At 44.0% G+C, this 27,158-nt stretch overlaps 1 protein-coding gene across 1 annotated transcript; it reads left to right on the top strand.

The window, feature by feature from the left end:
- The first annotated feature begins 5,880 nt into the window (after positions 1-5,880).
- MRO (maestro) lies at positions 5,881-26,089 on the top strand. Its single transcript, XM_057699826.1, has 8 exons — positions 5,881-5,954; positions 10,515-10,644; positions 16,965-17,067; positions 18,325-18,471; positions 21,679-21,861; positions 24,255-24,410; positions 25,302-25,409; positions 25,754-26,089. The coding sequence occupies exons 3-8, from the start codon at positions 16,969-16,971 to the stop codon at positions 25,805-25,807; spliced, it is 747 nt and encodes a 248-aa protein (XP_057555809.1). The 5' UTR covers positions 5,881-5,954; positions 10,515-10,644; positions 16,965-16,968; the 3' UTR covers positions 25,808-26,089.
- Positions 26,090-27,158: the final 1,069 nt, after the last annotated feature.

Genomic DNA, 27,158 nt, shown 5'->3' with positions numbered 1-27,158 from the left:
TCATGAGTTTCCATTCAGTATTTTGAATCTGCTCGCCTAACTTATGTTAGCAAAATTACTCTAACTCTAAGCTGCATTATCAAGTCACACCATGAAGATAAACATCTTATCCGGCAGGTCCTTGTAAGGCAACAGTAAGAAGAGGGAATGGTGACTCTCGAGTTCCAATGATTGGGCAGATTCAAACTTTGGCCATTAAGTTAATTCCAGGATGGATTTCACAAAAGGGTGGGTGGGATCAATACCGAAATAATTGTGATAGATCAAATGCCATTGTATAGAGCAAATGCCATTTGTAAAACTTTGCTAGGGTCCCAGGCCACTGACTCCTCCAGGACACCATCTTAAGAAGTACTCTGTACACTTAGATGACCATTTGCGAGGTGTGTGTGGTGTTTCCTACAATGAGGGAGTGGTGTGTTTTAGTAATACATAGGGAACACTGCTTATACAATTGGCTGCATCCAATTCTATTCTGTACCACATTATCATCACCAGTAAAGAGATCTTGCTATTGTTGCCCAATCTGAAGAGGCTCAGCAGTGTGGTTCCTTAGTAGAAACCCTTCAATAGTGGTGTTACCCACGCCCCCAAAGTAGCCATGGAGACCTTCACCCGGTGGCCATATTTTATACAATAAACAGAAAGCCTCTTTTGTCATAAACAATTTACTCCCACCCCTTCGCAAATGAAATGAGTGCTCAGCAAAACGTTCATTTACTTAATCTGTTATTGCATTTAATTAGTTGCTGGGAAATAAGAAAATGCATTTTTTAGCAAATTAACTTATTCCAATTCCTATCTTGCTTCTGTAGAGTTCAAGTGTTGTGAATGCCTCAAACCAATGTTTGCTTTTGTTAAAGCAAAAAGAAACATTAAAAATGTGCTGAAGATTGCAAAGATTCAGATGAATGATGGAATCATTTGCTACAAGTCTGCTCTAATGGACTGAATGTGTCCCTTCCCAAATCCATATGTTGAAATTTAGTTCCCAATGTGATGGTGTTTGGAGGTGGGGCCTTTGGGAGGTGAATGGATCATTAGAGAGGAGCCCTCAGAAAAGGGTTTAGCGCTCTTACCAGAAGAGCTGGGAGAGAGTTGCTTCCTCTCTTGGCTCTCGGCCACGTGAGGACTCAGCAAGAAGATAGCCATCTGCAAAACAGGAAGGCAGCCCTTATCAGACACCACATCTGCTGGCACCTTGATCTTGGGCTTCACTGCCTCCAGAACTGTGAAAAATAAATGTTTGCTGTTAAGCCACCCTGTCTATGGTAATTTGTTATAGCAGCCTGAATGGACTAAGACACACATGTGTGTAAAGCACTGCGCTGGATCCCAGAGGTTTGGAGTGAGGTCTGCAAAGACTGGAACGCAGGCCTTGCTTTCCACAGGCTCCGGACCCCGGGGTGGGGAGAGAGGTCCCTATGTATTATAATAATTTGAATACAAATTGGCTAGTGATAATCTTGTAATAACCTATAAAGGAAAAGAATCTGAAAAAGAATATACCATACCTGTATGAAACTGAATTACTTTGCTGTACACCTGAAACATTGTAAATCAACTACTGTACTCCAATTAGGGAATTCCCTGGTGGTCCAGTGGTTAGGGCTTGGTGCTTTCGCTGCCATGGCCTGGGTTTAATCCATGGTCAGATACTTAAATCACACAAGCCTCAGTGTGGCCAAAACCAAAAACAAACAAACAGAAAAGCCCAAGCAAACAAAAACAAACCAAAAAACAATAAAAAATCAAGCAAACAGGAAAACTATACTTCACTTTAAAAATTAAAACAAAAAATTTTTTTGTGGGGGAGAAGGAAGGTTTTATTATTTATAGCAAGTAAGAACACCAGGGATCTTTCCCAAAGCAGTGTCTCCAAAAAAATCAAAATTAGTTTTTAAAAATTGGCTAATGAAAAGGCCTTTGCAGGACTGCAAGTGCACAGGGAGAAACTGACCAGGCTGTCAGGTCTGGGGAGGACTTTCAGGGTGGGGTTTGAACAAGGCCTGGAAGAAGTGGTTAAATGAGCGGTGATTACAGGGAGGGTAACCTGGGCATGAAAAATAGACATTGAGTGTAAACATTTTGGGGGAAGTACTGAGATAAGAGTGAGTGTATCAGTGAATGGGGAGAAGGGTAGCAGAAAGGAAGAAGAGGCCAGGCAGCCAGCTGGCCAGGTAACGCCATCTGCATTGCACACCCCTGAGAGTGGGCGTCTCCTAGAATCTGTCCTAGGTGTCTCCCTTGCCTTACTCTAGTCCTGGCCCTAACCGTACAGAACAAGCATCCTAATGGACATTGGACGGAAGAGCCCATAGGCTGCCAGCCTGTGACCTCTCAGAGGGGAAGGATCATGTATTTTTATTCGTATGTTTATCTTTATGTTCCCTATGCCCTCATGTTGGGCAGAGAGCCTGGCAGCGAGGAGATTCCCAATACATGTCTATTGAATGAATAAATATTTGTTTAATGATACGGTCAGGGCAACCAAGGCAAATGTGGTCAGCAAATAAATACTGGGCTCTAGATAGTCTCCAAACAGAAATTCAGCAAGGTAGAAAGAGTATTTCTCACATTCATGCGTCGAGGGAAGACCTTGCCCTAGGATGAGTTCAGTATTTAAAACTTATTTTCCAATGTGTAGAATGTGTACAACTTGTAATCAAAATCAAGGTCTGATGCCCTTAACGCTGGAACGCTGCATGATTCAGAATACAAAACTCCGAAGAAGAAAAATGTTCTGTTAAATTTATCACATTCAGTGTGCTCCCCTCCTACATCCGTTCCTGGAGGGAATATTTTGTTAAAGAAATATAAATCGTTCTTTCTTTTTTTTTTTTAAATGTCACTCTATTGTTAGATTTGGGGTTGCTATGTTACTTAATTATATTAAATGTCACTTCTGCTCATCCCAGAACAATCTTTCTTTTTCTTCTCTCTCTCTCTCTTTTTTTTTGAGGAATAATTTATCTGTAGCCTAAATAAATATTCATTTGGGAAAGTGAATTCTCAGCACAAAATTTGTAATAATGAATTCAGCTTTGCTTTTATTCTAATAGAGTTTTAAATCCAGGAACAAGTAGAAAGGAACAATTAGAACTCTCTTTTCTCTAGGGATCAAAAGCAAAAGGAGAAAGACAGCTAATCTCATTCTTCTACACCCACTTCACGCTGTAAAGTGAAGTAGCATACAATTAGTAGCTTTCCACCAGGTCCCTGGGTTTTAAATAACAGGCAACTCCCGAAGCACAGAATTTACACCCAACTAGAACTGAATTAATAAAAGAAAGTGAGATTAATGATACTCTTGTTCTATGATTAAATATATTCGTTGCCTAACAGATAAAAAAATTTAGTACTTGTTTGTTTTCAGAGGCACAAATTGAGCGATGAAAATGCCCTAAGAGTTACAGAGGGCTCTGCCTTCCTGCTTCTCCACCAGCCTTCTCCCTCCTCCCCCTCCTCTGCCCCACTGCTGCGAGAAACAAGACAAAACATTACAGTTTATTTTTTAACATATTCTGTTGGGGGATGTCCACAGCAATTAAAAAATATTTCTTAGGTATTTTTACTCTTAAAAGTGCAAGAAATAAAAAACACCTAAAACTTTCTATTCTATGAATCCCTGTTGATTTTTTAAATTGCAAGTAATAAATGTTTGGTAAGAAAAATTCAAACTACACAAAAAGATATATATTTGAACTAAAAGCTTCCTTCTTCACCCAATTACTCTCCTCCTAGGAGACTCCTGTTAATAATTTCTTGAGTGTCTTTTCAAAAGGAAGAAAATTGGCTATATTAGCACATATTTCTTTTTTAAAATTTATGTACATTGATTTATAATATATTCTCCTCTGAACCTTGATTTCTCATTTAATAACATACCTTGAATATCTCTTTATATCAGCACATATAGATCTACTCTATTCTTTTTATAATGCTCCCTAGTATTCCATTGTATAAAGGTACCCTAATTTATTTAATCTGTCCCCTGCTGATGAACATTGCAACAATTCTTTTGTTATTACAAATAATGTTTCAATGAACACCTTTTAACATATATTCTGATGTCATTCTTCATATGTATTCATAAGGTAACCAGGGTTAATGTATACAGTTGCATACGTTGTACACTGCACAAAATGCCTCGTCTGTGTGGGCACCAATCGCTTTGTAGACATCGTAACTTTATTTTTTTATATTTTCTATTTTATTTTTTAAAAAATTTTATTGGAATATAGTTGATTTACAATGTTGCGTTAGTTTCAGGTGGATGTCGTAACTTTAAATACTTATTATGATAATTTTCCAGCAGATAGACATAAAATGTCTTGAGGAAGGGGTTCTTTTTTCTAATTTGCACAAAATCATCATGGCCCTGGGTGAACAATTATCAACAGAATTGTTGAGTCAAAGGCACATACACATGGAATTTTGATAGATATTGTCAACTTTCCTCCCAAAATTGAGCTCCCCCCCCGCCACAAAAAAAAAATTCTAGTGGGTAAAATTGGGTGATTTGCTTGTTACCTACCTTGTCTTCCTTTCTGGGGACCATCTAATGTATAGTCTCTCTTTTTTTAAAAATTAACTTAATTTATTTGCATTGGGTCTTTGTTGCTGCAAGCGGGGTTTCTCTAGCTGCGGCAAGCAGGAGCTACTCTTTGTTGTGGTGTGCAGGCTTCTCATTGTGGTGGCTTCTCTTGTTGCAGAGCACAGGCTCTAGGCACTCGGGCTCAGTAGTTGTGGCTCTTGGGCTCTAGAGCGCAGACTCACTAGTTGCAGCACACGGGCTTCGTTGCTCCATAGCATGTGGGGTCTTCCTGGCCCAGGGCTCGAACACATGTCCCCTGCATTGGCAGGCAGATTCTTAACCACTGCGCCACCAGGGACGTCTTCATGTACAGTCTCTTGAAGGAACAGAGACCAGCAAGAGAGAGAAGCAGCTGCTCTAGGCCCAGAGCATGTAAAGCCTGCAGAGTTGATTCCTGAATATGTTGATAAAATTGACTTGTTCTTTTCTGGAGGTATTCAGTGAGCAATATTGGGAAAGGTGCTGGAATGCTGTGATAGAGCTATGGTGGGAGGTCGGTATTGTGTGACAAAGGTGGAATTGTTAAAATGCATCTGTTGTGGGCTGTGAAAGAATGCTCTATTACTGTAGTTTCCTCCAGTCCCTCAAGGAAGAGTCAAGTCGTTCTCATTGATTCGTTGAGGAGGAAGGAATGTGTGAAGCAATGTTTACAGCAAACGGAAAAAGGAGACAAGGAGTGGGGGGTGGGGGGAGGAACCAAGGTGGGAAAGGAAGATCACGGACAGTAAGAATGGCCTGTAGAGGTGAGTGGCCGAACACTCAAATGACTCTGGCTGGTCAAAGCAGGAGAGGAAGCCCAGTCCCATCAACCAGCTTTGAGACTTTGGGCAAGTCCCCCGCTCACTCTGCCTGCCCTTCAGTTTCCCTACTGATCAAAGAGGCCTGAGAATGACCGCCTTCCTAGGATTTTGGGGGACAGCGTGACAGAGAGCACAAGAATGCTTGAGGATGCTAAAAGCAGGGATGAGATGACACACGGTCATGTCCATGGGCTTGATCTGCCTCTCATGGTGCTGTCTATTGATCCAGTTCTCTTCCAGGATGAAGCTCGTGTAGCTTTCTCCCTGGGCCCTTGCAGAAACAGGACGCTAACATGAGAATCTTCAAAGTTTGCAAAACAGCATGGCCTGTAATGAATCTCTAGCAACTATCAGGGGGCAGATAGCCTAAAAAGGTCTTATTGCGTATTTCCCTCTTGTGATAAAACTCTAATCTGTTTAATGTTTCATCTTCAAGGACAAAATACAGCTTATGGCTGGCCCCGAGCTTGTTTAAAGGACAATGGCATTCTTGGGGGTAATCACTTGGCATTTCATCAGGATGAGGTCTGTGGCAGAAGCCTCATCACCCAGTTCAGGTAAGACAGCACAGAATATTTTCTGAATTCAACCGATCCTATTAAACCTTGCCGTTCAACACAGTTCATTGATTTCTATAGATTTAACCAGTTGGGCCGGAAAACGTTTATATATGTTTATGATTATTTTTTGGAAGTACGGGTGTTGGTGATGGTGTAGGGGTAATTAATGTCTTAGATAGGAAAACTGTTTAATGTTGAACTTTTTTTTTTTTTTTACTTTTATTTGCATTTGTTTAATGCTGAATTTATTCCTGCATCATAAGTTTTGCTTCTTCAGTTTCTTCTGGGATGACTTTTTCTTCTGTGCAACAGTCTGCCCTTTTCCAGTAAGGCTCACTGGATGGTGGCAGAAAGAGTTCACGCTGGGGTTAATCCCACCATGAGCACTGTAAATCCAGAGGCACATCTTGGCTTTGTTCACCTGGGTGTGCTCAATGCCCAGAGAGAATTGACATCAGAGCACTTAAGTTCAGTATTACTCTCTGCACATTAAAGAATTTGCAGCAAACACTCAGCACTCTATAGGGGCCGCCAACGCTGGCCAGCCCCACCATTTGTCCTGGGCATTCTGCCATTGTGATGATGGAGGGGCGCACATTGCTTCTGCAAAGTGACATCTTTCAGAGACTTGGTGGCTTTTTCAGATGTGCACACTTCAGCGGTCTGGGCAGTGAACATGGAGATTTGACCTCTCTATTTGCATAATTTTGTGGGTTTTCTGGGTCAAGCAAATAGCGAAGCATTTTCAGAGATCATTGCAGGCTATTTACAAATGAGTTTGACCATATTCTTGCATCCTGGTACTAATAAAGACCTTCAAGTAGGAAGGTCTTTAGTCAGGAAAACAGAAGGCAGGACAGCTGCATGGTGGGCTGGACAAGGAGACGGCTGAGAGCAGCTTTTTTTCTTTTTTAAAAAACATTTTATTTATGTATTTGATTGTGCCAGGTCTTTTAGCTGCAGCTCACGGGCTCATTTAGTTGTGGCTCACGGCTCCTTAATTGCGGCATGCATGTGGGATCTAGTTCCCTGACCAGGGATCAAACCCAGACCCCCTGCATTGGGAGCTCAGAGTCTCAACCACTGCACCCCCGGGGAAGTCCCCGAGAGCAGCTTTCTGTTCATAGTTTGTAGAACTGGAGAAACTTCATAGGCTCCTGCTTCTCTGTGCCTGAGGGTATTTGAAGAAGGGGGCTAAACCCTGTGCTTCTTCTGATGGCATCTACTTTATTCAAAGATGTGAGACAAAAAGACGACTGCTTTTACAGTAAAATAAACCAGACATGTAGTAGAGTGGGAGGCAAACGCGAGGTGGGGGGGGGGGGTGACATTTGAGAAGAGCCTCCCAAGGGATGTCTGCCTGCCTGAGGCAGCTCTGGACTCCCGTCATTGCGGGGGGCTTGTGGGAGGGTCTGGGGAGCATGAGGTTCCCTGGTTCATCCAGGGTCCTCTGGCTGGGCCCCCATGCCCGTGCTCCACCTGCCTCCTGGAACGCTTTTGCCTTTCTTCCCTGACTCCCTGTGCTAAAACTGTTTCTGGTAAGCCCAGTGCTGACGCGCCTTCTTTTACGAAGGATATCCTGAGGGTCTGCTCTTTGTCACGTCCTCTCCGTGGCCCTTAACAGCTCCTATGGGCACATAAGACCATGTCTCACCTCCGCTCCCGGTGGTCTCTGGAGGGCACAGTGCCACCTGACGAGCGCTCGGGCTTGTTGAAAGTAGGATCTTCATAAGTATTTGAAGAACGAGGAATGAATGAACGAATGAATGAATGAGAAGCTGGCATCCCCAATTAGTGGCCAAGCAGGCAGCCAATTTGATTTCTTTTTAGAAGTGATAATCAAGAAAGGGTTTGGCCTGACCTGAGGGTAGTTCCTGAAAGAAGATGAGAGGGAAGAAACTAAAAACCACCCCTTTGAGACAAGTTTCCTGATGAGACTACGCGCAAGCACAGAAGGAGGGTCTTCTGAAAATCCTGACCCTGGAGATCAAACCATGTTGATCGCTGATGGTTATTTATCCTCATTTGCCAAGTCTAAATCGAAAGTGAATCGCTGATTGATTTAGTTCTGCCTGTTGCCCTTTTCATCAGTAATGCAGACTCAATAATTACCCTCTGATTTTCCCAGTGGCATCAACCCCTGACAATAAGGAAATTCTGACAATAAGGAAATATTGAGAGTGAAAATAGAGTTGTTAAACAATAAAATTAAGTAATTATGGTATGTGAAAGACATCATATCATTCGTACATCAATCTGTTGCAATCACACTTCCCCTCTAATTCCCAGAAGAGCTATGCTGTGTCCTAAGGCCATGTTAGGAGAACCTTTGTTGTTTTGGCATTATGTCCTGGTCTGGATGCTTTCCAAGCTTGTGCTGTGTCGATCCTTTGGGGCCATTAGCTATGCCCATGCCCTTTGTGGGAAGTGCTTAATAGAGCTGAATTTGGATCAGTAAGGCTCCTGGGTACCAGTTCTGGTTGTACCCTGATTTTCTCTGTGACTTTAAGCCAAACAGGAAAATTTGTCTGCCCTTTTGTTTTCCCATTTGGCAAATGCGGAAGCCATTACCTCTCTGCCAAATGTCTCAACACCTGAGTACAAAGAAACTTTAGACATGAGGGGTTATTAATAGTCTATCTGTTGTATTTCTGTCCATGGATGGGGGCGGTACATTTCAGTCATGAGTCACCAGTGAGACTTGGCAGAGAATCCTTACACTTGGGCAGCACAGATTTTCTTTCTCCAGCTGCTTCTGTGGCCTGGTTTAATTTCATCTGCGTTTTGGTCATCCTAAGCACCACACGGATTAGTTCGGTGCAAGGGTATGACCTCCCCAATCTTATTCCCACGCTTGGCAGATAACCTAACTTTGGTCTTACCGAAAAGATGGAGGCTGATTTGGATGAACTGAACGTGCTCATCCTTCTCATTTTCATGCTGATGTGTCTCTATCTCTGTGGTTGTCTCCCAGTTTCAGAGGAAAAGAGGGGACATGTCACTCCCTCCTCCCCAGAGCTAACCCTGTCCCCTGTCGCCTTGACCCTCCTTTCAGCTCTTCCTATTTCACTTTTTACTGCATGCTCTACCCACCTCTTAGGTCTCCCTTGCAACTGTTTTCAAACATGCCCAAGCATTATTCTATTTTAAAATCACACAACAAAACCAAAATGCCTTTCTTGACCTTGCTGTTCCTTCTAGTCTATTTATTGCCTTCCTTTTGCAGCAAGATGTCTCCATTTCCTCTTTCCAAATAGCCCTCCAACTCTGCAGTCTAGCTTCTTTGTTCAAATTACATTCTCGGAGGTCACCCGGGTACCCTTGTGCACACAAAGAGGGCTTTGTGTTAGTCTCATTCTTGTTTTCTCAGGGCATTGGTTTTTTTCTCCCTCTGCTTTCTTCACCCAACCTTCCACTCTGATACACTTCTCTGGTTTATATTTGTCCACCTGTCTCCTAGTTAGATTCCCCAAACCTTCCCACTGCCTAGCCTCATGGCTAAGGGTCTAAGCTCTGACATGAGCCTGCCTGTGGTTGAATTATAACTCTGCCACTGATTAACCATGTGACCTTTAGCAAGGTCACCTCTGTGCCTCAGTTTCCCCATTATGAAAATGAGGATCATGAGAGTACTAACCTAGGAATCAAACAAGATCGTCTATTCAGTATTTACCCCCATGTTTGACACATAGAAATATTCGATAAACATTACCTATTAGCGTAACAGTAAGCTCCTAGAGCTTTGAAAATATAATTTTTTCCTTTTAGGACACATGGCCCATATCACCTAACACAGAACCAGACAATAAATAATTACTGATAAACAGATTTATGCACTTGGGTGGAGAGTCCAGGGAAGGAGGAATGATGGGGGGAGGGAGGCTCCCCAATTCTGCAAGTACCCAGGTTTTTTTTGGTTTGTTTTCCCAATAAATCATTCAAATTGTTGAGGGTTTAAATCAGTTGTTTCAGGACCTATGGTGTTTGTTGGGCAGGAAGGGGCATCAACGGTTAAATCTCTGGCTGGTGGTGCACCAATCAGTCACAGTGAGGCTGCTTGGCCTGGAACACAGTGTTCCGTCCTGAGATTAAAAGCTGCTCCAACAGGATCAGGGAGGGAAGTGCTGCAGCGGCTGCTGTGTGAGGATGCTGCCTGGAACCGGTCCATTGAGTGCTGCCGCCATCTAGTGGCCACGTGGGGAACGGTGCTGGGCAGAGCCCTTTCTTTAGGTGCAGAGGAAGGAGCCTCAGAATTGCAGTCCTTTCTTTGCAAACTGTGGGTGGGACTCCGAGTGAGGGGCGAATAAGGGGAAAACACAGCACAGGAAAAAAGGGGAAACACAGCCCAGTTTGGGGATGTAAAGGGCACAAGGGATGCTCGTGCCAACCTAGAACAACCTTGTGGGTACCAGAGGACAATTCCCTCCCCCACGTCAATCCCATCTAAACTTTGATTTTGTTTTTCCTCCTTTGAGTCTCACTTTCCAACAGTCTGCTCTGACCCGTTATCCTGAACAGACCCTGCTTCACCTTCTTAATTCCCTTCTTCTACGTTAGGAATTCAGGGCTGGGAAAATTGAGCCGAGTCATCCCATCTGGCTGCTCCCCCGGGAGCAATAGCTCTCCGCGCCGTCCAGGACCTGCGCTCCGGCCACTCCCTCCGCATTTCACCACGTGACCGCCGCAGGTAAGGGCTGCGGGCTGGGGCGGCCCAGGCTGCGGAGGGAAGAGACCACAGCCCACTTGGGTTCCCCAGTCGTTTCTGGAATATCATTCGGGTCACTGTATCAGAGAGTTGACGTTCTCTTTGTAAAACTATACTAGGAAATGTTGATAAAGCCTTTTTTTTTTTCCTTTTCACGAATTATGTCAATCTATCTATGATCAATAGATGGGTTATAGATGATTATATTAAAATCATTGTATTAACAGCTTTAGATGGGAGGGGACTGAAGGGGAGGTACTGATGATTCAAACTGAAGTGTCTGCCGTGTGTCCTTACCTGGTCAGCACGCAGGACACCGTCTAGGAGCTGGATATAGGCTTAGAACATAGTGATGGAGGGTGTAGATTTTGGAGTCTGGAACTCACCTCTGCCACTACTAGCCATTTTACTTCAGGTGAGTCGTTTATATTACTCTGAACCCCAGCTTCTCCTCTAAAATGGGCATGAGTAAACCTGTCTCTCAAGATTATTGTAAAGGTTAAATGAAATACAAAAAAGACCTTTTATTTGAGAGTTTGGGACTGAATTTTTGAGACCTTATGGAAGAAGTTGGTTAAAAGAGTGAATTATAAGACATGATACATATATCAAATATTTTACCTTAAAATATAGAATTTTCCAATCTTCAATGTAGGGCCATGGCCTTTTCTTCGATCATGGATTCTCTAGTGGGTGTTTTTTTGAGTTGCATAATACCTCATCTATGAATTCTAGTTTTGGTTTCTGTCAATGTAGTGAGAATTTAAAGACTTATGGGAAGACACATGTAATATCACTTTCTGTACCATCATCCCAATTCCAGTAAATCATTCCAGGTTATTAAGACTGTTTCCAAACTTCTGTCCATACAAATCCCAATTGGACAAGCAGTTTTTTTTTAAGCAGCTTCCCATTTTTGAATCCTTCCAAAATATTCAATTTTGCTTTCAAAGAAACAACTTCCTTTTTTTGTATACTATTTCATCGTTTTCTATAATATTTACATTTCACAGTTACAATAATAAGTACAGTTGTCATAAACCGATTCTTGCTAAGCCTACAAGGACTAGTGGAGCAGAAGTTAGCAGTGGGTACTGCCAGCCACAAGCATTGGTTGGTACTGTTCGCAGAGGGGCTGCAAAAAAAGGTTAACTGGCAAGTTGGTTAAGCAGAGGTCAACTAAACAGCCTCTCCTGCAGTGTATAAAAAGTGCAAAGTATAGTGCCCAGTATACGTAAGTGTCCAATAATAGTAGCTACTAATATTATTATCATTAATAGTTTCAGTGTTGGAAGGATTGTTACAAATCTAACAGTTTCTTTCCTTTATTTTACTGATAAGGTCAAAGTATTGTGTACTTTTGGCCTTCATAATATAGCTTTTGGTTTCAATAAGATAGGATTATTGACTATAAACCTAATATTTTGAGTTAGAAGGAATTAAATTTGCAAAGGCATCTGGGAGTCAGCATAAGGCACAAAACTCATCTAAGTCAAGTCACCCCAAATCCATGTCTGTTCAGGAAAACCAGGTAGGAACACAACGTGGCAATGAAGACAAGCTTCAGGGTCTCGGTGACCGTGAAACTGTCTCCATCGGAGACAGGGCATTAGCACAGAGGGGAGGACTTCCCAGACGGAGAAGAATTCAGTGAGTAACGTGCGCAGGGATAAATGAAACTAAAAGCAGAGCCTTGCCTTAGACTCAAGGTGTCCAGGTGTCCTCCCGGACTCAGTCACCGTAGACCGAGGCACCTGGGAGGCCCAGAGCAACCCACCAGAAGCAGCCAACTCTCCTAGCGAAGAATGGCTCTTTGGGGGCGAGTGGGCTTGTAGGTGGAGTTACGAAGAGCTAAGAAGTCTTTGAATCCGTATACTCTGTTTCTTCATAGTTTATTTACAACATTCCTCTCAGAGATGCAGTATTGCAACAGGTGGAGATGATCCTTTGATTTGATTGGGTTGTGTCCAAAGGACTTAATTTGCCAGAGAGGAGGAGGGAGGCTGGCAGCAGGAAAGGTGGGTGGAAGGAGGTCATTAAGAGGCTGCAACCTCAGGAGACACAAAGCTCAGGTGACAGGTTCAGTGGCTCCAAATTAACTCTTACTTTTGTTGTATTTTTTAAAGCAAACTTTTAATTTAAGAGTAGTATCCAAGAGGTGTGTACAAATTATAGCCTGTACAGCTTGATGTGGTTTTAATTTTATTTCAAAAGAGAAATTCAGTGTGCTTCACAAACATGTGCCTTCCATCCCCCCTTCTCTGCAAAGACACTGACTTCTCCCCTCTCGTGTGTTCTGGCCCCAGCTGCTCCTCCTGCTTCTGGGGTCTCGTGTCTGTGTGAGAGGAGTATGCCACTTCTGAAGGTAGTTAGTTTCCTCCGGAGTATCCAGGGGTTCTTCTACCATCACCAGGCACCTTGTGCAAATGGGCAGCGCTCAGGCCCTACAATTCCCAGACACTGATCTCATGATTATGGAGTGGACCTGGCGCTTGTAACAAGCCCTCCAGGGGACTCCAATGCAGGAGGCTCAGCCCACATGGTGGGAAATGCTTTGCTTTCCCTGCCCCAAAGATGGAGAGGAGCCCTGACAATGCGAGACTGAACTAGATCACAGTTTTTATCTTGTGCTGGGGAGAGGGGAGGTGGTGAGCTAGAGTGAAGCCCTGTGTTTTTCTCACCATGCCTGAATCGTCCATGTTGGGCACTCATGTACTTTGCACTGCTTGAGAGTCTTCCATGACCCGTGACCAACCAGCTATAGATGAAAGGTTCCCACAACCCCTCCTTGGGTTCTATTAATTTGCTAGAGCAGGTCATAAAACTCAGAGAAACATTTTACTTCCTGGATCACCGGTTTACTGTAAAAGATATAACTCAGGAACAGCCAGATGGAAGAGATGCTTAGGGCAAGACAGGGGGAAGGAGTGAGGAGCTTCCATGCCCTCTCCAAGTTCACAACTCGCCCTAAATCTCCATGTGGTCACCAATCCAGAAGCTCTCCATCCTTTTTTTGGTGGTGGGGGAGGGGAGGCCTCATTACCTAGGCACGATTGATTCAATCACTCACCACTGGTCACTGAACTCAATCTCTAGCCCTTCTCTCCCCCAGGAGAAGAGGGGGTGAGACTGAAAGTTCCCACCATCTAATTGTAGAACTGGTTCCCCTGGCAGCCAGCCCCCACCCTTAGGTGACCTACAGTCACCTCATCAACATAGTAGAAGATACCTTTATGGCTCTAATCACTTAGGAAATTCCAGGGGTTTTGTGCCAGGAACGGGGATCAAGACCAAATATGTATTTCTTATTATAAATCACAATATCACAGGGACAAAACAAGATGATTGGTCACTAGTCACTCTATTCAGTGGCTGCCCACTGGAATTACTTGGTGAGTTTTAAAAATTATTGATGCCTAGGCCTTCCTCCAGATGTGATGGTAGACGTGGTCTGGGGTGTAAATAGGGCATTAAGATGTTTAAAAGTTCCTTAGGTGATTCTAATGCAGCTAGGGTTGAGAACCACTGCAGCTACTTGTCTGCCATTTCTCCTACTAAAAAAAAAATTAAAAAACCCAAACCAATAAAGGTCCATGGTTCTGATGAGGTTGATCCCCTACTACACACCATACACAAAATTGACTCGAAATGGATCAGCAGCATGAGAGATAAAACTATAAAAATCTTAGAAAATATCAGCGTAAATTTTCATGACTGCATTTGGCAGGTGAATTCTTAGTTTTAACACTAAAAGCCTAAGCAACGACAGCAACGAAAATAGGTAAATTAGACTCTGTCGAAACTAAAAACTATTGTGCATAAAACACATCATCAAGAAAATGAAAAGACTAGGAAGGAATAGGAAAAAACATTTGTAAATCATACATCTCATAAGGGTCCGGTATCCAGAATACATAAAGAACTCAACAACTAAAAAACAGAAAGATAGACAACCCAGATAAAAATGGGCGAAGGATTTGAATAGACATTTCTCTGGAGAAGATATGTGAATCACAAACAAACGTACAAGAAGACACCAGTAGTCATTAAGAAAGTGCTAATCGAACCCATTATGGCATATCACTTTACACCCACTAGCATGAATGTCATAATAAAAATTTTAAAAACTGGAAAATAACAAGTGTTGGTGATGTGGGGAAATTGCAGCCACTTGGAAAACTGTTTGGCGGTTCCTCAAAAAGTTAAACATAGAGTTACTGTATGACCCAGCAATTCCACTCCTGGGTATATACCCAAACAATCGAAGCAGGTACTCAAATGAACGCTTGTACACCATTGTTCATGGATGTTCACATAGCTGTTGATAACACACAGGAGGTAAAAACGACCCAAGCGTCTATCAACAGATGAATGGATAAACAAATGTGGCCTATGGGTATAGTGAAGTATTATCCAGACATAAAGAGGAATGAAGTACCAATACATGCTCCAACGTGGGTGAACCTCAAAAAACATCATGCCAAGAAAAAGAAGCCAGACACAAAAGGTCATAATATTATTGGATTCCACTTATTTTAAATCTCCAGGGTAGGTAAATCCATAGAGAGAGAAAGCTGGTTAGTGGTTGCCAGTGACTGGGGGGAGGGCAGAATGGGGAGTGATTTCTTAATGGGTATGGGGTTTTCTTGTGGGGTAATGAAAAAGTTTTAGGACCAGATAAAGGTTTTGATGGCACAATGTCACTAAAATAGTTAATTGTATGTTACATGGCTTTAATCTCAAAAATACATATCAATGGTTCACTCTTATCTACAAAATGCAATTAAAACTAAACTCTGTAGCGGTCGGTGTTGCACAGCTGGCCTTTAACTACCTCCTGTTGCCTTGCATTTCACCCTTTCTATTGTTATCACTGCCACTTCCGTGATACCTACTGCATGGAATCCCATTGGAATCCTAATGTGTGAAATACACTCTGCCTCTCCATTAAAGCTCGCCCACATGCAGTGGGGACGTCTCTACCAGCTCTTCCAGCCCACGGTCCTCTCTTATCGCTTGTAGGTCCTAACTTTGCATCCTTGCCCTCAAAGCATGTTATTCCAGACCAGCAGCATTGGTGTCACCTGGAAGCTTATAAGAAAGGCAGAATCTGGACCCCCCACCCCAGACCCACTGAGTCCGAATCTGCATTTTAACAAGTTCCTCTGATGATTCAAGTGTACCTTACAGTCTGGGAAGCACTGGTTTATGCTAGTGGGTCTCAAATCAGGCTGTAGATCAGAATCACTTTGCAAGATGTATTTATTTACAATATATATTTTAAATAATATATATACATGGAAAAATTACGAACTCTATACATTGTAAACAGAGAAAAAAGAGCCTTGCTCACCACCCAGTTCTTCAAGGAAGAAGTCCAAGGTGTGAGGTGATACCTCATTGTGGTTTTTGTTTGTTTGTTTAGCTCTTTATTGGAAAATAATTGCTTTACACTCTTGTACTAGCTTTTGAGGTACACCAAAGTGAATCAGCTGTATTTACACATATATCCCCATATCCCCTCCCTCCCGCAACTCCCTCCCACCCTCCCTGTCCTGGCCCTCTAAGGCATCACCCATCATCAAGTTGATCTCCCTTTGTTATACAGCAACTTCCCACTAGCTATCTGTTTTACAGTTGGTAGTGTATATATGTCTATGCTACTCTCTCACTTTGTCCCAGCTTCCCCTTCGCCCCCCGTCTGCCCCCCACCCCGTGTCCTCCAGTCCATTCTCTGCATCTGCATCCTTATTCTTGCCCTGTCACTGTGTTCATAAGTACCATTTTTTTAGATTCCGTATATATGAGTTAGCATATGGTATTTGTTTTTCTCTTTCTGGCTTACTTCACTCTGTATGACAGTCTCTAGGTCTATCCACCTCATTACATATAGCTCCATTTCATTCCTTTTTATGGCTGAGTAATATTCCATTGTATATATGTGCCACATCTTCTTTATCCATTCATCTGTTGATGGGCATTTAGGTTGCTTCCATGTCCTGGCTACTGTGAATAGTGCTGCAGTGAACATTATGGTACATGTTTCTTTTTGGATTATGGTTTTCTCTGGGTCTCATTGTGGTTTTGATTTGCATTTCCCTGACAATTAGCAATGTTGGTGCTGCTCTTGATCTTTTGATGTGACTGCTGCATCTCCTCACCAAGGAGACATCCTGAGGACAGGCCTCAGGGATGCTGCTTCTTTATATTCTTACCCTGGCACAGGGCTTTGTGTGATGATGCTTGTCAATGATGAGGCTTCAAAGAGTGTGGCTCATATGATGATTTGTTCTTTTTTTTAGTTCCATGGACCAATCACAGACAGGAGTGCTGGGCCAGCCCCTTTCCATCTCCACCGCCCAGCCCAAGAAGAAAAGGACATCAGTGATGTCTTTCTTTTCCAAGGTCTGAGACAAATTATTATGAACAAATGTCCCCTCTCAGCAGGCAGTTGGTGATATGTGTCCTTGCTGCTCTGCCTTAGTTTTTGGTTCCTTCTATTCCTTCTACTGAGGTTCCTTCTTCTGAAAAAAAGTTTGATGACAGTTCTTTTAACATGAATAGAATTTTATGTAACGAAGATGAGAATAATTTAGCTTGCTGCAAACTTAATGATAAAAATGTAGAATGAACTGCAGTGAATATTCAGAAATACTGATGAGACTTGGTAACCACCCGCATACCAAATAGGGCTGTGGGTCTTGTCTCCAGCCCCCACCCACCAATAAGGATGGTGAGGAGGTGGTTTGTTCTTGGATCTTGTCTGGATCTTGCATCATCTTGGTTCTGACTCCAGCACATGTTGCCATGTCCTGTGATGTGCAGAATGCCAGGGCCATCCTGGCATCCGGGATTAAATGCTCTAAAAGCTTCTCTCTTGCCTTGCAGTTAATTAGAGTTTAGTCCTTGAAGTACAGATTTCAGCATCAGCCACGCAGCACTTCCCAATTTGCATTGTTTATGCATTTCTTTTCCTAATCTTAATTGCTCAGATGCTTGCATTCTGAGGTAGGACAGCGTTCAGGTGCCCTGAAATGCTTGTAGATGTGCTTTGCTAATTGTGTCAAATGCTGTTGAGAGGTTGAGTGAGATGAGCAGTGAGAATTGACCCTGGAATTTAGCCACACTGGGGGCAGGGAGGGGGTGGGGTATGGGTGACATCAGCCTGATTGCAGAGGTTCAAGAGAGAATGAAGGAGAGGAGCTGGAGAAAGCAAGTATAGACACATCTTTCGAGGTTTAGCTACAAAGTAGAGCAGAAAAACAGAGAGGAGCTGGGGGAGGAAGAAAGGTCAAGGCACCTCTTCTTTGGGACAGAAGGAACCTTGTCCTGTGAAAGAATCCCTGTTCTCAGATCACAACAATGCTTCTAAAGCCCCCTTTCCTTAGCTCTGTCACACCCACAGCTGCCTAATCCCCCCAAACCTACCTCAATATATTTTTTCTCAACATTATTTTTCTCTACCCCTTTCCTCTTCCTCCATCCATTTCTTCATTACTAATATATTCCCAGCAAAAAACAGGTGCCTTTAGGTGGAGAAAGAAAGAGTAAAATCGAGCAGGCAACACAGGCTTTTCTTTAGAGGGAGGGATTAGGGTTGGCGATGGGTAGAGTGTGACTCTGAACACTCCCGAATCAGTACATTTTGGACTCGCCACCCAGGTGTCTTGGAAGCTGAGGCTCCAGAAGCAGGAGCCTCCGAAGAATGTGTTTTTCATCTTGGCAGAGAAAGCCCGGGATCCCAGTGTTAAAAAGCGTCACATGGCAATGAGAGGCCTGGGAACCATGGCCAATGAGACCCCGGACAAGGTAGGAAGGGTGGGGGTCCTCAGCCAGCCCGCGTGGCCTGGAGTGCTCAGGACTGGGATGTGGGCCTTCATGTACTAGTTGTCTACTGCTGTGTAACAGTACATCGGGGACTTGGCGTTTATTATCTCAAGGTTTCATTGGATCAGGAGTCCATGTATGGCTTAGCTGGGTCCTCTGCTCAGGGTCTTGCAAGGCTGCCATCAAGGTGTGGGCCAGACTGCAGTCCTTTCTGCAGTTCACGGTCATCTTCCAAGCTTAAGGGGCTGTTGGAAGAATTGATTTCCTTCCAGTTGTGGGACCATGGTCCCTGTTTCCTTGCCGACTGGCCGCCGGCAGCTCCCAGGGTTTGCCCTCTCACAACAGGGCAGCTCACTTCTTCACGCCCAGCAGGGGAGTGTCTCCCACTCCTGTCTGCTAGATGGAGTCTTCTATCATGTAAAGGAACCATGGGAATGACGTCCATCACCACTGCTGTATTGGGTTGGCCAAAAAGTGCCTTCGATTTTTAAGTAAAAATAAAAAACACATTTTTCATTTTTACCAAGAACTTTATCAAACAACGTATTCACCATTTTGTTCCACTACCTTCTGCCATTTTCCAGGCAACTTCATAATTCCATCTCCCCAAAACTTTTTATCTTTTTGAGCAAAGAGCTGTTCCAGGTGCTTTTTACAGTCTTCCAGAGAATGGAAATTTTTTCCATTAAGAGAATTTTGTAAAGACCAAAATAAATGGAAATCCGAAGGTGCAATGTCTGCTGAATACGGCGGATGAGCTTCCCAGGCAAGCTGTCACAGTTTTTGCCTGGTCGTCAAAGAAACATGCAGTCCTGCGTTGTCCTCATGGAAGATTATGCGTTTTCTGTTAGTTAATTCCAGACGCTTTTTGTTGAGTGCTGCTTTCAAGTGGTCTAATTGGGAGCAGTACCTGTTGGAATTAATAATCATTTGGTTTTCTGGAAGGAGCTCATAACAGAGGACTCCCAATCCCACAATATACACAACATCACCTTCTTTGGATGAAGACTGGCCTTTGGTGTGGTTGGTGGTGGTTCATTTCCCTTGCTCCATGATCTCTTCTGTTGCACATTATTGTACAATATCCACTTTCATCGCCCATCACAATTTGTTTCTTTTTTTTTTTAAAGAACTTTTATTGAGATATAATTGACATACAATAAACTGTATATATTTAAAGTATACAATTTGATATTTTTTATTTTTTATTTTTTATTTTTTTTGGGGGTACACCAGGTTCAATCAACTGTTTTTATACACATATCCCCGTATTCCCTCCCTTCCTTGACGCCCCCCCCTCGAGTCCCCCCCACCCTCCCTGCCCCAGTCCTCTAAGGCATCTTCCATCCTCGAGTTGGACTCCCTTTGTTATACAACAACTTCCCACTGACTATTTTACAGTTGGTAGTATATATATGTCTGTGCTACTCTCGCTTCTTCTCAGTTTCCCCTTCATCCCCCGCCCCCTCCCATACCTTGACTTCTCCAGTCCATTCTCTGTATCTGCTGATGAACTCAGTGACAAGAACAAGGAAGCAGATACAGAGAATGGACTGGAGAACAATTTGTTTTAAAAACAGAACATTTTCATTATGTTTAAGAAGAGAATCACATGCGGAGATACGGTCAAAAAAGTTTTTTTTGGTTTTTTTGTTTAACTTATGTGGAACCCAAATATCAAAGCAATTCACATAACCAAGCTGGTACAAATGATTTTCAGTGCTTGACTTGGATATGTTGAGTATGTTGGCTATCTCCTGTGTGGTATAACATTGATTGTTCTCAATTAATGTCTCGATTTGATCGCTGTCAGCTTCAACTGGTCTACCTGACCATGGTGCGTCGTTGTCCATGCAGAAATCTCCAGCACGAAACTGCACAAACCACTTTTGACACATTCAATCAGTCACAGAACCTTCTCCATACACCGCACAAATCTTTTTTCTTTTTTGCATTTCAGTTGCATTTTTACCTTTCTCGAAATAATAAAGCATAATATGACGAAAATGTTGCTTTTTTCTTCCATCTTCAATATTGAAATAGCTACACAAAAATTCACCAATTTGGATAAGTTTTCTTTTTTTTAAAATGCATGCTGATACGACAGCTATCACAATACAGTCTAACAAAATAGTTTGGAATGAGGTTGAAGACAACTAAACGCTACTAAAGCATCTTACGGAAAAAAAACGAACGAACCTTTTGGCCCACACAATATTTGAGAGGCCAGAAGCAAGTCACTGGCTCCTTCTACGCTCAAGGGAGGACACTGTACAAAGGCACACACGACTCATTTGGGCTTATCCTAGGGTCATCACACATCAGTATCATCAGCCTTGGGAAACAGAGCTGCAGGCCAGATTAACACACAGCTAGACATCACGCTCTGGTGAATTTAATTTTTCTAATAATTAATACTTGTTTAGTAAAAGATGTTTTCCCCACCTCTTCCTGCAGCATCTGTCAACTTCGGTGACCATTTCGTCTTATCCCCTATAAAGGTACCCATTGTGCCTCAGATGCCTAGGTCATTCAGGTCCACCACCCTCCTTGATGTGCCCTCCCCAACCTCACCCACCCTTAGGCCCTGCTCCAGACTGCTCTTCTTTTTTTGGGTGGGTGAGGCTGTGTTGGGTCTTTGTTGCTGCATGTGGGCTTTCTCTAGTTGTGGCGAGCGGGGGCTACTCTTCGTTGCTGTGCATGGGCTTCTCATTGCAGTGGCTTCTCTTGTTGCAGAGCATGGGCTCTAAGCACTCAGGCTTCAGTAGTTGCAGCACACAGGCTCAGTAGTTGTGGCACGTGGGCTCAGTAGTTGTAACTCGTGGGCTCTAGAGCACAGGTTCAGTAGTTGTGGCTCACGGGCTTAGTTGCCCTGCAGCATGTGGGGTCTTTCTGGACCAGAGGTCGAACCTGTGTCCCTTGCATTGGCAGGTGGCTTCTTAACCACTGTGCCACTAGGGAAGTCCTCCAGACTGCTCTTTCTGTTCTCCTTCCAAGACCGAGTTGGGCTCTTGGGTCAGGTTAACAGAGGCATTTATATTTTGCTGAGAGTAGTTGTAGCAGGTGCTGAAGAAGGCCATGGACTCCTAGTCCAGGTCCCAGGTTATTGGATGATTAGAAGTGGAGTTGCTTTTCAACTCATGGGGAGCAATTCCTGTGCTGCTAATGCTTTCCAAACCTTGATAACAGGTGAAAAAGTATAAGAAGATTGTCCTAGACCTGCTGGTGCAAGGACTGTATGACCCCGTGAGCTCTGAAGTCATCTACGAGAGCATGAAGGCCCTGACCATCATCCTGGGCAAGATCCAGGGGAAAGGCTTGGGCTCCTTCTTCATAGACATCACCCTTCAGACCAGGACTTTGCTAGATGACGTAAGTGAGACGACGCAGGCAGATTCCTGGTTCTTAAAGTCAAATGTGAGCCCTGGAAACAAGGCCTCTATTATTCACTTATTTATTAAGAAATCTTGTTGAGAGACTGGTACTGTCCTGGGGGCTATGGAAGATGTATAAAGATGTGTAGGAGTCCATCACCACCCCTCAAGGAGATTTCTTTGTGACAGAGCAGGGAGTACATATACACTGATGGTGATGTGCACGTGTATTTGATGCTCTCATAAATGTGAGCATACAAGAGCAGGTCGCGTGTAGTGAGCCCTTACTGTATGCCAGGCACAGCGCTAGGCCGTCTACATGGATGATCTCATGTAATCTGCACAATAACCCTGTGAGACAGGCACTATCTTCACTTTACAGCACAGGAAACCGAGGCCTAGAAAGGTTAGGTAACTTGCCCAAGGATCACAGAGCCAGTAAATGGATCTGAAACCAGCCCATCTGCCCAGGGCCTGCACTCTTAACTGTTAGGTGACAAGACAGGCTGAGCAAAAAGTGCAAAGATACAGAAAATGCGAGGACTCAGGCTAATTAGTTAGCTTATCCCAGTTACACACACACACACACACACACACACACACAAGCAAGACCGGTAGAACAGGGAACAGACCTTGCATTTACTTGCAGAGCATCTTGCGTGAGTTCCCCACATCTAATTCCCCAGGAGCAACTCAGCAAGAGCCAGGTGCCTACACCTCACGGGAGGAAAAGAAACTGCAAAATTATGGAACTTGGAGCTTATAGAAGAGCTACTGCCACGATTTCCTCTCCTCCTGCTCAGAGAGACAGCGAGCCCTTTGCTCTGGGATGTACCCCAGGCGTCTCTGGGGTGGGGAGAGGAGGGTCTCTGCTCCACCTCCCTGGAATATAAGCATATATAAATCTAAACCTCTCTGGAGGTACCATCTCAATGGCCGGGGCTTGTTTGCCATGCAATCACTTTTTAAACCCAGGTCGACTGTAATTTTTGATCAGAAAGCTCTTGTCATGGTGAAACCCAGGAATACTCATGGGCAGCTCTTTCTGACAGTTTGTGTCTCTGTCACAGTGCTCTTCACTGCCTGCCTGGGCTGGACCCCCATCAGATGACTGTCAGACTTCCAGGGGGGCAGACACCCCCTTATATATCTCTGTATGTCTCATAACGTTAGGGTCATGCTTCGGATAGAGTCAGGCCTCAATAAACGCTGGTTGAATTGAATTAAACACACAGACTCACAGACACACACACAGACACACACATAGAAGACTGAAGTGCAACATTAAGGCAGTTTCCGTATGTGGCACATGTGCCAAATAATTCTTTTAAATATTTTACAAGATGATCAATGGCCTCCAGTCTTCCAGCGTCTGTGACCCCCAGTTCTAGGGGAGGAGGCCTGTCCCAGCCCAGTCCCTTCTGGTTCATCTGGAGCTGGGCAGGATCGAGAAACATTGATAAAAAATCCTTTCACCACGAGTCAGGAGGCTGGGTTACCACCCTGGTTCTCTGTTCCCTGACGGTGTGACTCTGGGCGAATCATGGAAATGCCCTGGGCCTCCGTCTCCTCGCCTGTGCAGGGACATACTGAGACCAGACAGATCCCCTGGGGGAGGGAGGAAGGGCCGAAGCCACGGACGTGCATCGGCGGCAAACCAGCGAGTCAGACCCAAGGCAGGGAGATCTGGCAGGGCGCCAGGGAAGAAACAGAATTATTTCTGCTGCAGGTGGGAGAAACTCAGACCAAACACAACGAGATGGCCTGACAAACATGCTGGAAGTAATAGGCAGCAGACAGGTCAGGTGAATTATGATGCAGCCTCCAAAAATCCCCTTATGGATGGACATGGAAAGAGCTCCCAGGGAAACTGTTTGATGAACAATCAGGGTGTAGAACAGTGGGGTGGTCCACATGCATTTGTGTAAAAATGTGGGAAAGGGCTCTCTAAGATATATTTCATTTTTTTCCCTTAATTTTCTGGAGGGATACACACAGAACTTATGACTTTGTGGGGAAGGAAATTTGGTGGCAGGAGAAGGGTAGGAAGGGAGACTCATTTTTTTATAAACCTTTTTGGTTATTTTGAACTTCGAACCATGTAAATATAATCAATCTCCAAAACATTAAATAATGAAGAAAAACGCTGGGAAGCTGGGAGCAGCACCAGTGAGCCCCCAGTCTAACCCTCTCGTCTGCTGGAGAAGAGGGTCATTGCAGACTCAGCCCGGCTGTCTGTCCCCAACCCCGCCAGCTGGGTGCCGTAGACTGGCGTGATGGCCCACCTGTAACGTGGTTCACAGCAAGGAATCAGGGCTGTGCTGTTCTCTGATGCAGCTGCCTTTTGGTACTGACCCTGGGTTTGTGGTTCTGTTCACCCGGGACCTGCAGGAGAATGACAGCCTGAGATATTCGGCCTTTGTCTTGTTTGGGCAACTGGCTGCCTTTGCTGGGCGGAAATGGAAGAGATTTTTCACCTGTCAGGTGACGCAGACTCAAGATTCCCTCCTGACCCACTTACAGGACTGGAATCCCCAGGTTGCCAAGGTAAGCCCGGGACTCTCCAACCAACCACGTGAAACCTGGTGTCACTCCTCAAGGGAGCTGGGAGGCAGCCCTGCTGAGTTGACGCCAAGCCCTCAGCTCCTGCCAGTTCACGTACGAACACCCAGCGGTGTATCCCTGTGAATCCTGGAGAAAGTGCCCCCCACACAAGGACTAATCGCTCTCTGAGCAGGTGTGTTATTTTCCATTTGCTCCCACCCCCCTGCCCGGTGCCAGCACCTGTCAATGCAAGATACACTCAGGTGAATGGAGGGGGTGGGCAGCGAGGTGCTGGCTTACTCCGTGCAGCAGCCCCCATCAGAGAATATTTATTCACACCCAGTTAGCTTTTGTCACTGCACCCGGGACAGATTTCCCACCCCTGGCTTCTTAGTTTCCTATGAAGCTTTTTATTCTTGGAGAAAATGTGTCCTAATGGGGTTGGATCAACCCCAGGGCTGCTTTGGAGCAAGGGAGTGTTTCAGAACCATCAGGAGCAAAGGGTTCCACCAAATCACCTGTCCTCTTTAAGGTATTGCATGCTGCGTGAGGGAGGGAGGCAGGGGGCGGCGGGGGGGGGGGAGGGTGGGGGTGGGGGGTGGGTGGAGGGGGAGGGTATGTGGAGAGAGAGAGAGAAAGAGATTGAGACTGAATTTAGGAATCCAGCACTACTTTTGATGAAACAGTAAGTGGTAAACTGTGAAGCTTTGCCCTCTCCACCAGCTGCAAATTATAGACAAGGTTGTTTTATAAGCATAAACCCTTTAAGGTTCAAGTTTTCAAACTTCTTGGAAGTGACTTTCACACTCTTAGTGGCCCCCAGACCACAGGTGGTGTGCAACCCCTTTCCTTAAAATATTTTCGACAGTAAGATAGTAATATTATTTCTCTCAGGCTTGCAAAACAACGTTTCGAGCCTGTTCTCCGTATCTGAGACAAAGGAAGGAAAACAGCTTCCAGAGTGAAGAGGAGCAAAGGAACCCTAAACTCTGCCGGCAGCTGGTGAGTGAGGTTATCCCAGGGTCCCTGCCCTCCTGATGTTAACGCAGAAAGTGGTGGGGCACACCAGGCTGTTACCCTTGTAAAGCAGCTCAGGCCAAGTATGTTTCAACGGGAATTGACCCATAATGCAATATAAATGGCAAAACGCCCAGAAAATTATACACAAAATACACTGGCAGTTCCAGTTTAGATCATTGGGTGAATGCAGGTCATGATACCTCCCCCTCTGAGAACCTGAAGATTGTTTATCTCACGCTCTGCCTTTGACAACTGTCTGCTCGTTCTCGCGTCAAGGAGGTTTACTGAAGCCCTTCCTCACGTGTCCCTTTGCCAATTTCTTTCAGAGCCACTACCATCCAGAGCTCCTGCAGTTCTTCTATGCAAATAAAATCCTGTAAACACAGAGCAGCAGGGAAATGGTTCCAGTGAACACATTGCTAGGGGCTGATATTCCCCCTCTTTTAACTCTTCGGACGCTTCTGCTGCCTCTGGTCATTGTGCTAGAAAAGGGGATGTTGGGAGAGCAATTGGTGGCAAAAATAATACCGTGGGATTGCATAATTACATCCGAAGTAAATTCTAAGTAGCTTTTATATGTCTCATTTTCTCCCCATGCAAATTTAATGAGAAGGTGCATACTTTCTTTAAAACATTTAAAGTAGATGTAGATTTAGTGCTTATTTCTCAGCTTTTTCCTCCTTAAGGATATCTCTGTCACCGATTTTTATGTTTAATTTTATTTTTAATTTCTAAGTCTTAGGAGAATAAATATTACCTGACTTTTTAAAAAAAAAAATCTGCTATTGATCCTTTGTCATTTGCTTTTAACACCTTTTCTTGGGGAGACCTATGCAAAGTTGGCCAAGGTATTAAGAGGTTGCTGTGGAGGGGGTATTTAGCTTCTCATCCTCTTCAATATTCATTGCCTCCAAGGTCATTCCAAACAAGAATTAACAAAGAGAAAAACAATCGATGAAGCATGTGTTGAAAAACCTCAAGCTAGTGGTAATGTGTGGATTAATAATAATGAATAACATGCACTGAGAATGTGTGTAACTTACTGGGCACTCACTGAGCACTTGCAAGTATCATGTAATACTCACAACAAGCTGTCAGAAAAGTACTGCTACTACTCTCACTTTGTAGATGAGAAAATTAAGGCACAGGGAAATGAAGTACAAGGGTGAGTCAACAATTATCCGCATTCTAGCTGTAGAATTTATTTTAATTAACTTTTAGAAAAGACAAATACATCATTTTTCTACATAACCTCCTTGCTTTTCAATACGCTTTGTCCATCTGTCAACCAGACTTCGTAGTCCCTCATTAAAAAGTGTTTTAGGCTGAGCTGCGAGCCACAAATGCACCGCTGTCTTCACTTCTTCATCAGAAGTGAATCCGGCTCCTTCTTGATGGCTAACACTTGTACGACCTTCCTTGAATTTCTCTATCCATTCAGACACACTTCTGTGCAACAAAACACTTTTCCATACTGTGCACAAAGTCTTCGATAAATAATGGCGCCCCGTACACCCTCAGACCACAAAAAATGAATCACTGCACGCTGCTCTTCTTTCGTGCAAATAACAAGTGGGGCATCCATTTTTGCTTGCACCGCAGTTACAAATGAACTGATGTAACACAATCACATGTGCACAGTAGTGACTAGGGAGACTGTAGCCTTGAATGGAAAGCACTGATAAGACAGTGCAACCAACAGAAGTTTTAATAGAATGGGAGTGCGGATAA

This window comes from Hippopotamus amphibius, chromosome 11, assembly GCF_030028045.1.
Source record: "Hippopotamus amphibius kiboko isolate mHipAmp2 chromosome 11, mHipAmp2.hap2, whole genome shotgun sequence".
NCBI classification, from domain to species: Eukaryota; Metazoa; Chordata; class Mammalia; order Artiodactyla; family Hippopotamidae; genus Hippopotamus; species Hippopotamus amphibius.
This window is presented reverse-complemented; position numbering and strand designations above follow the sequence as displayed.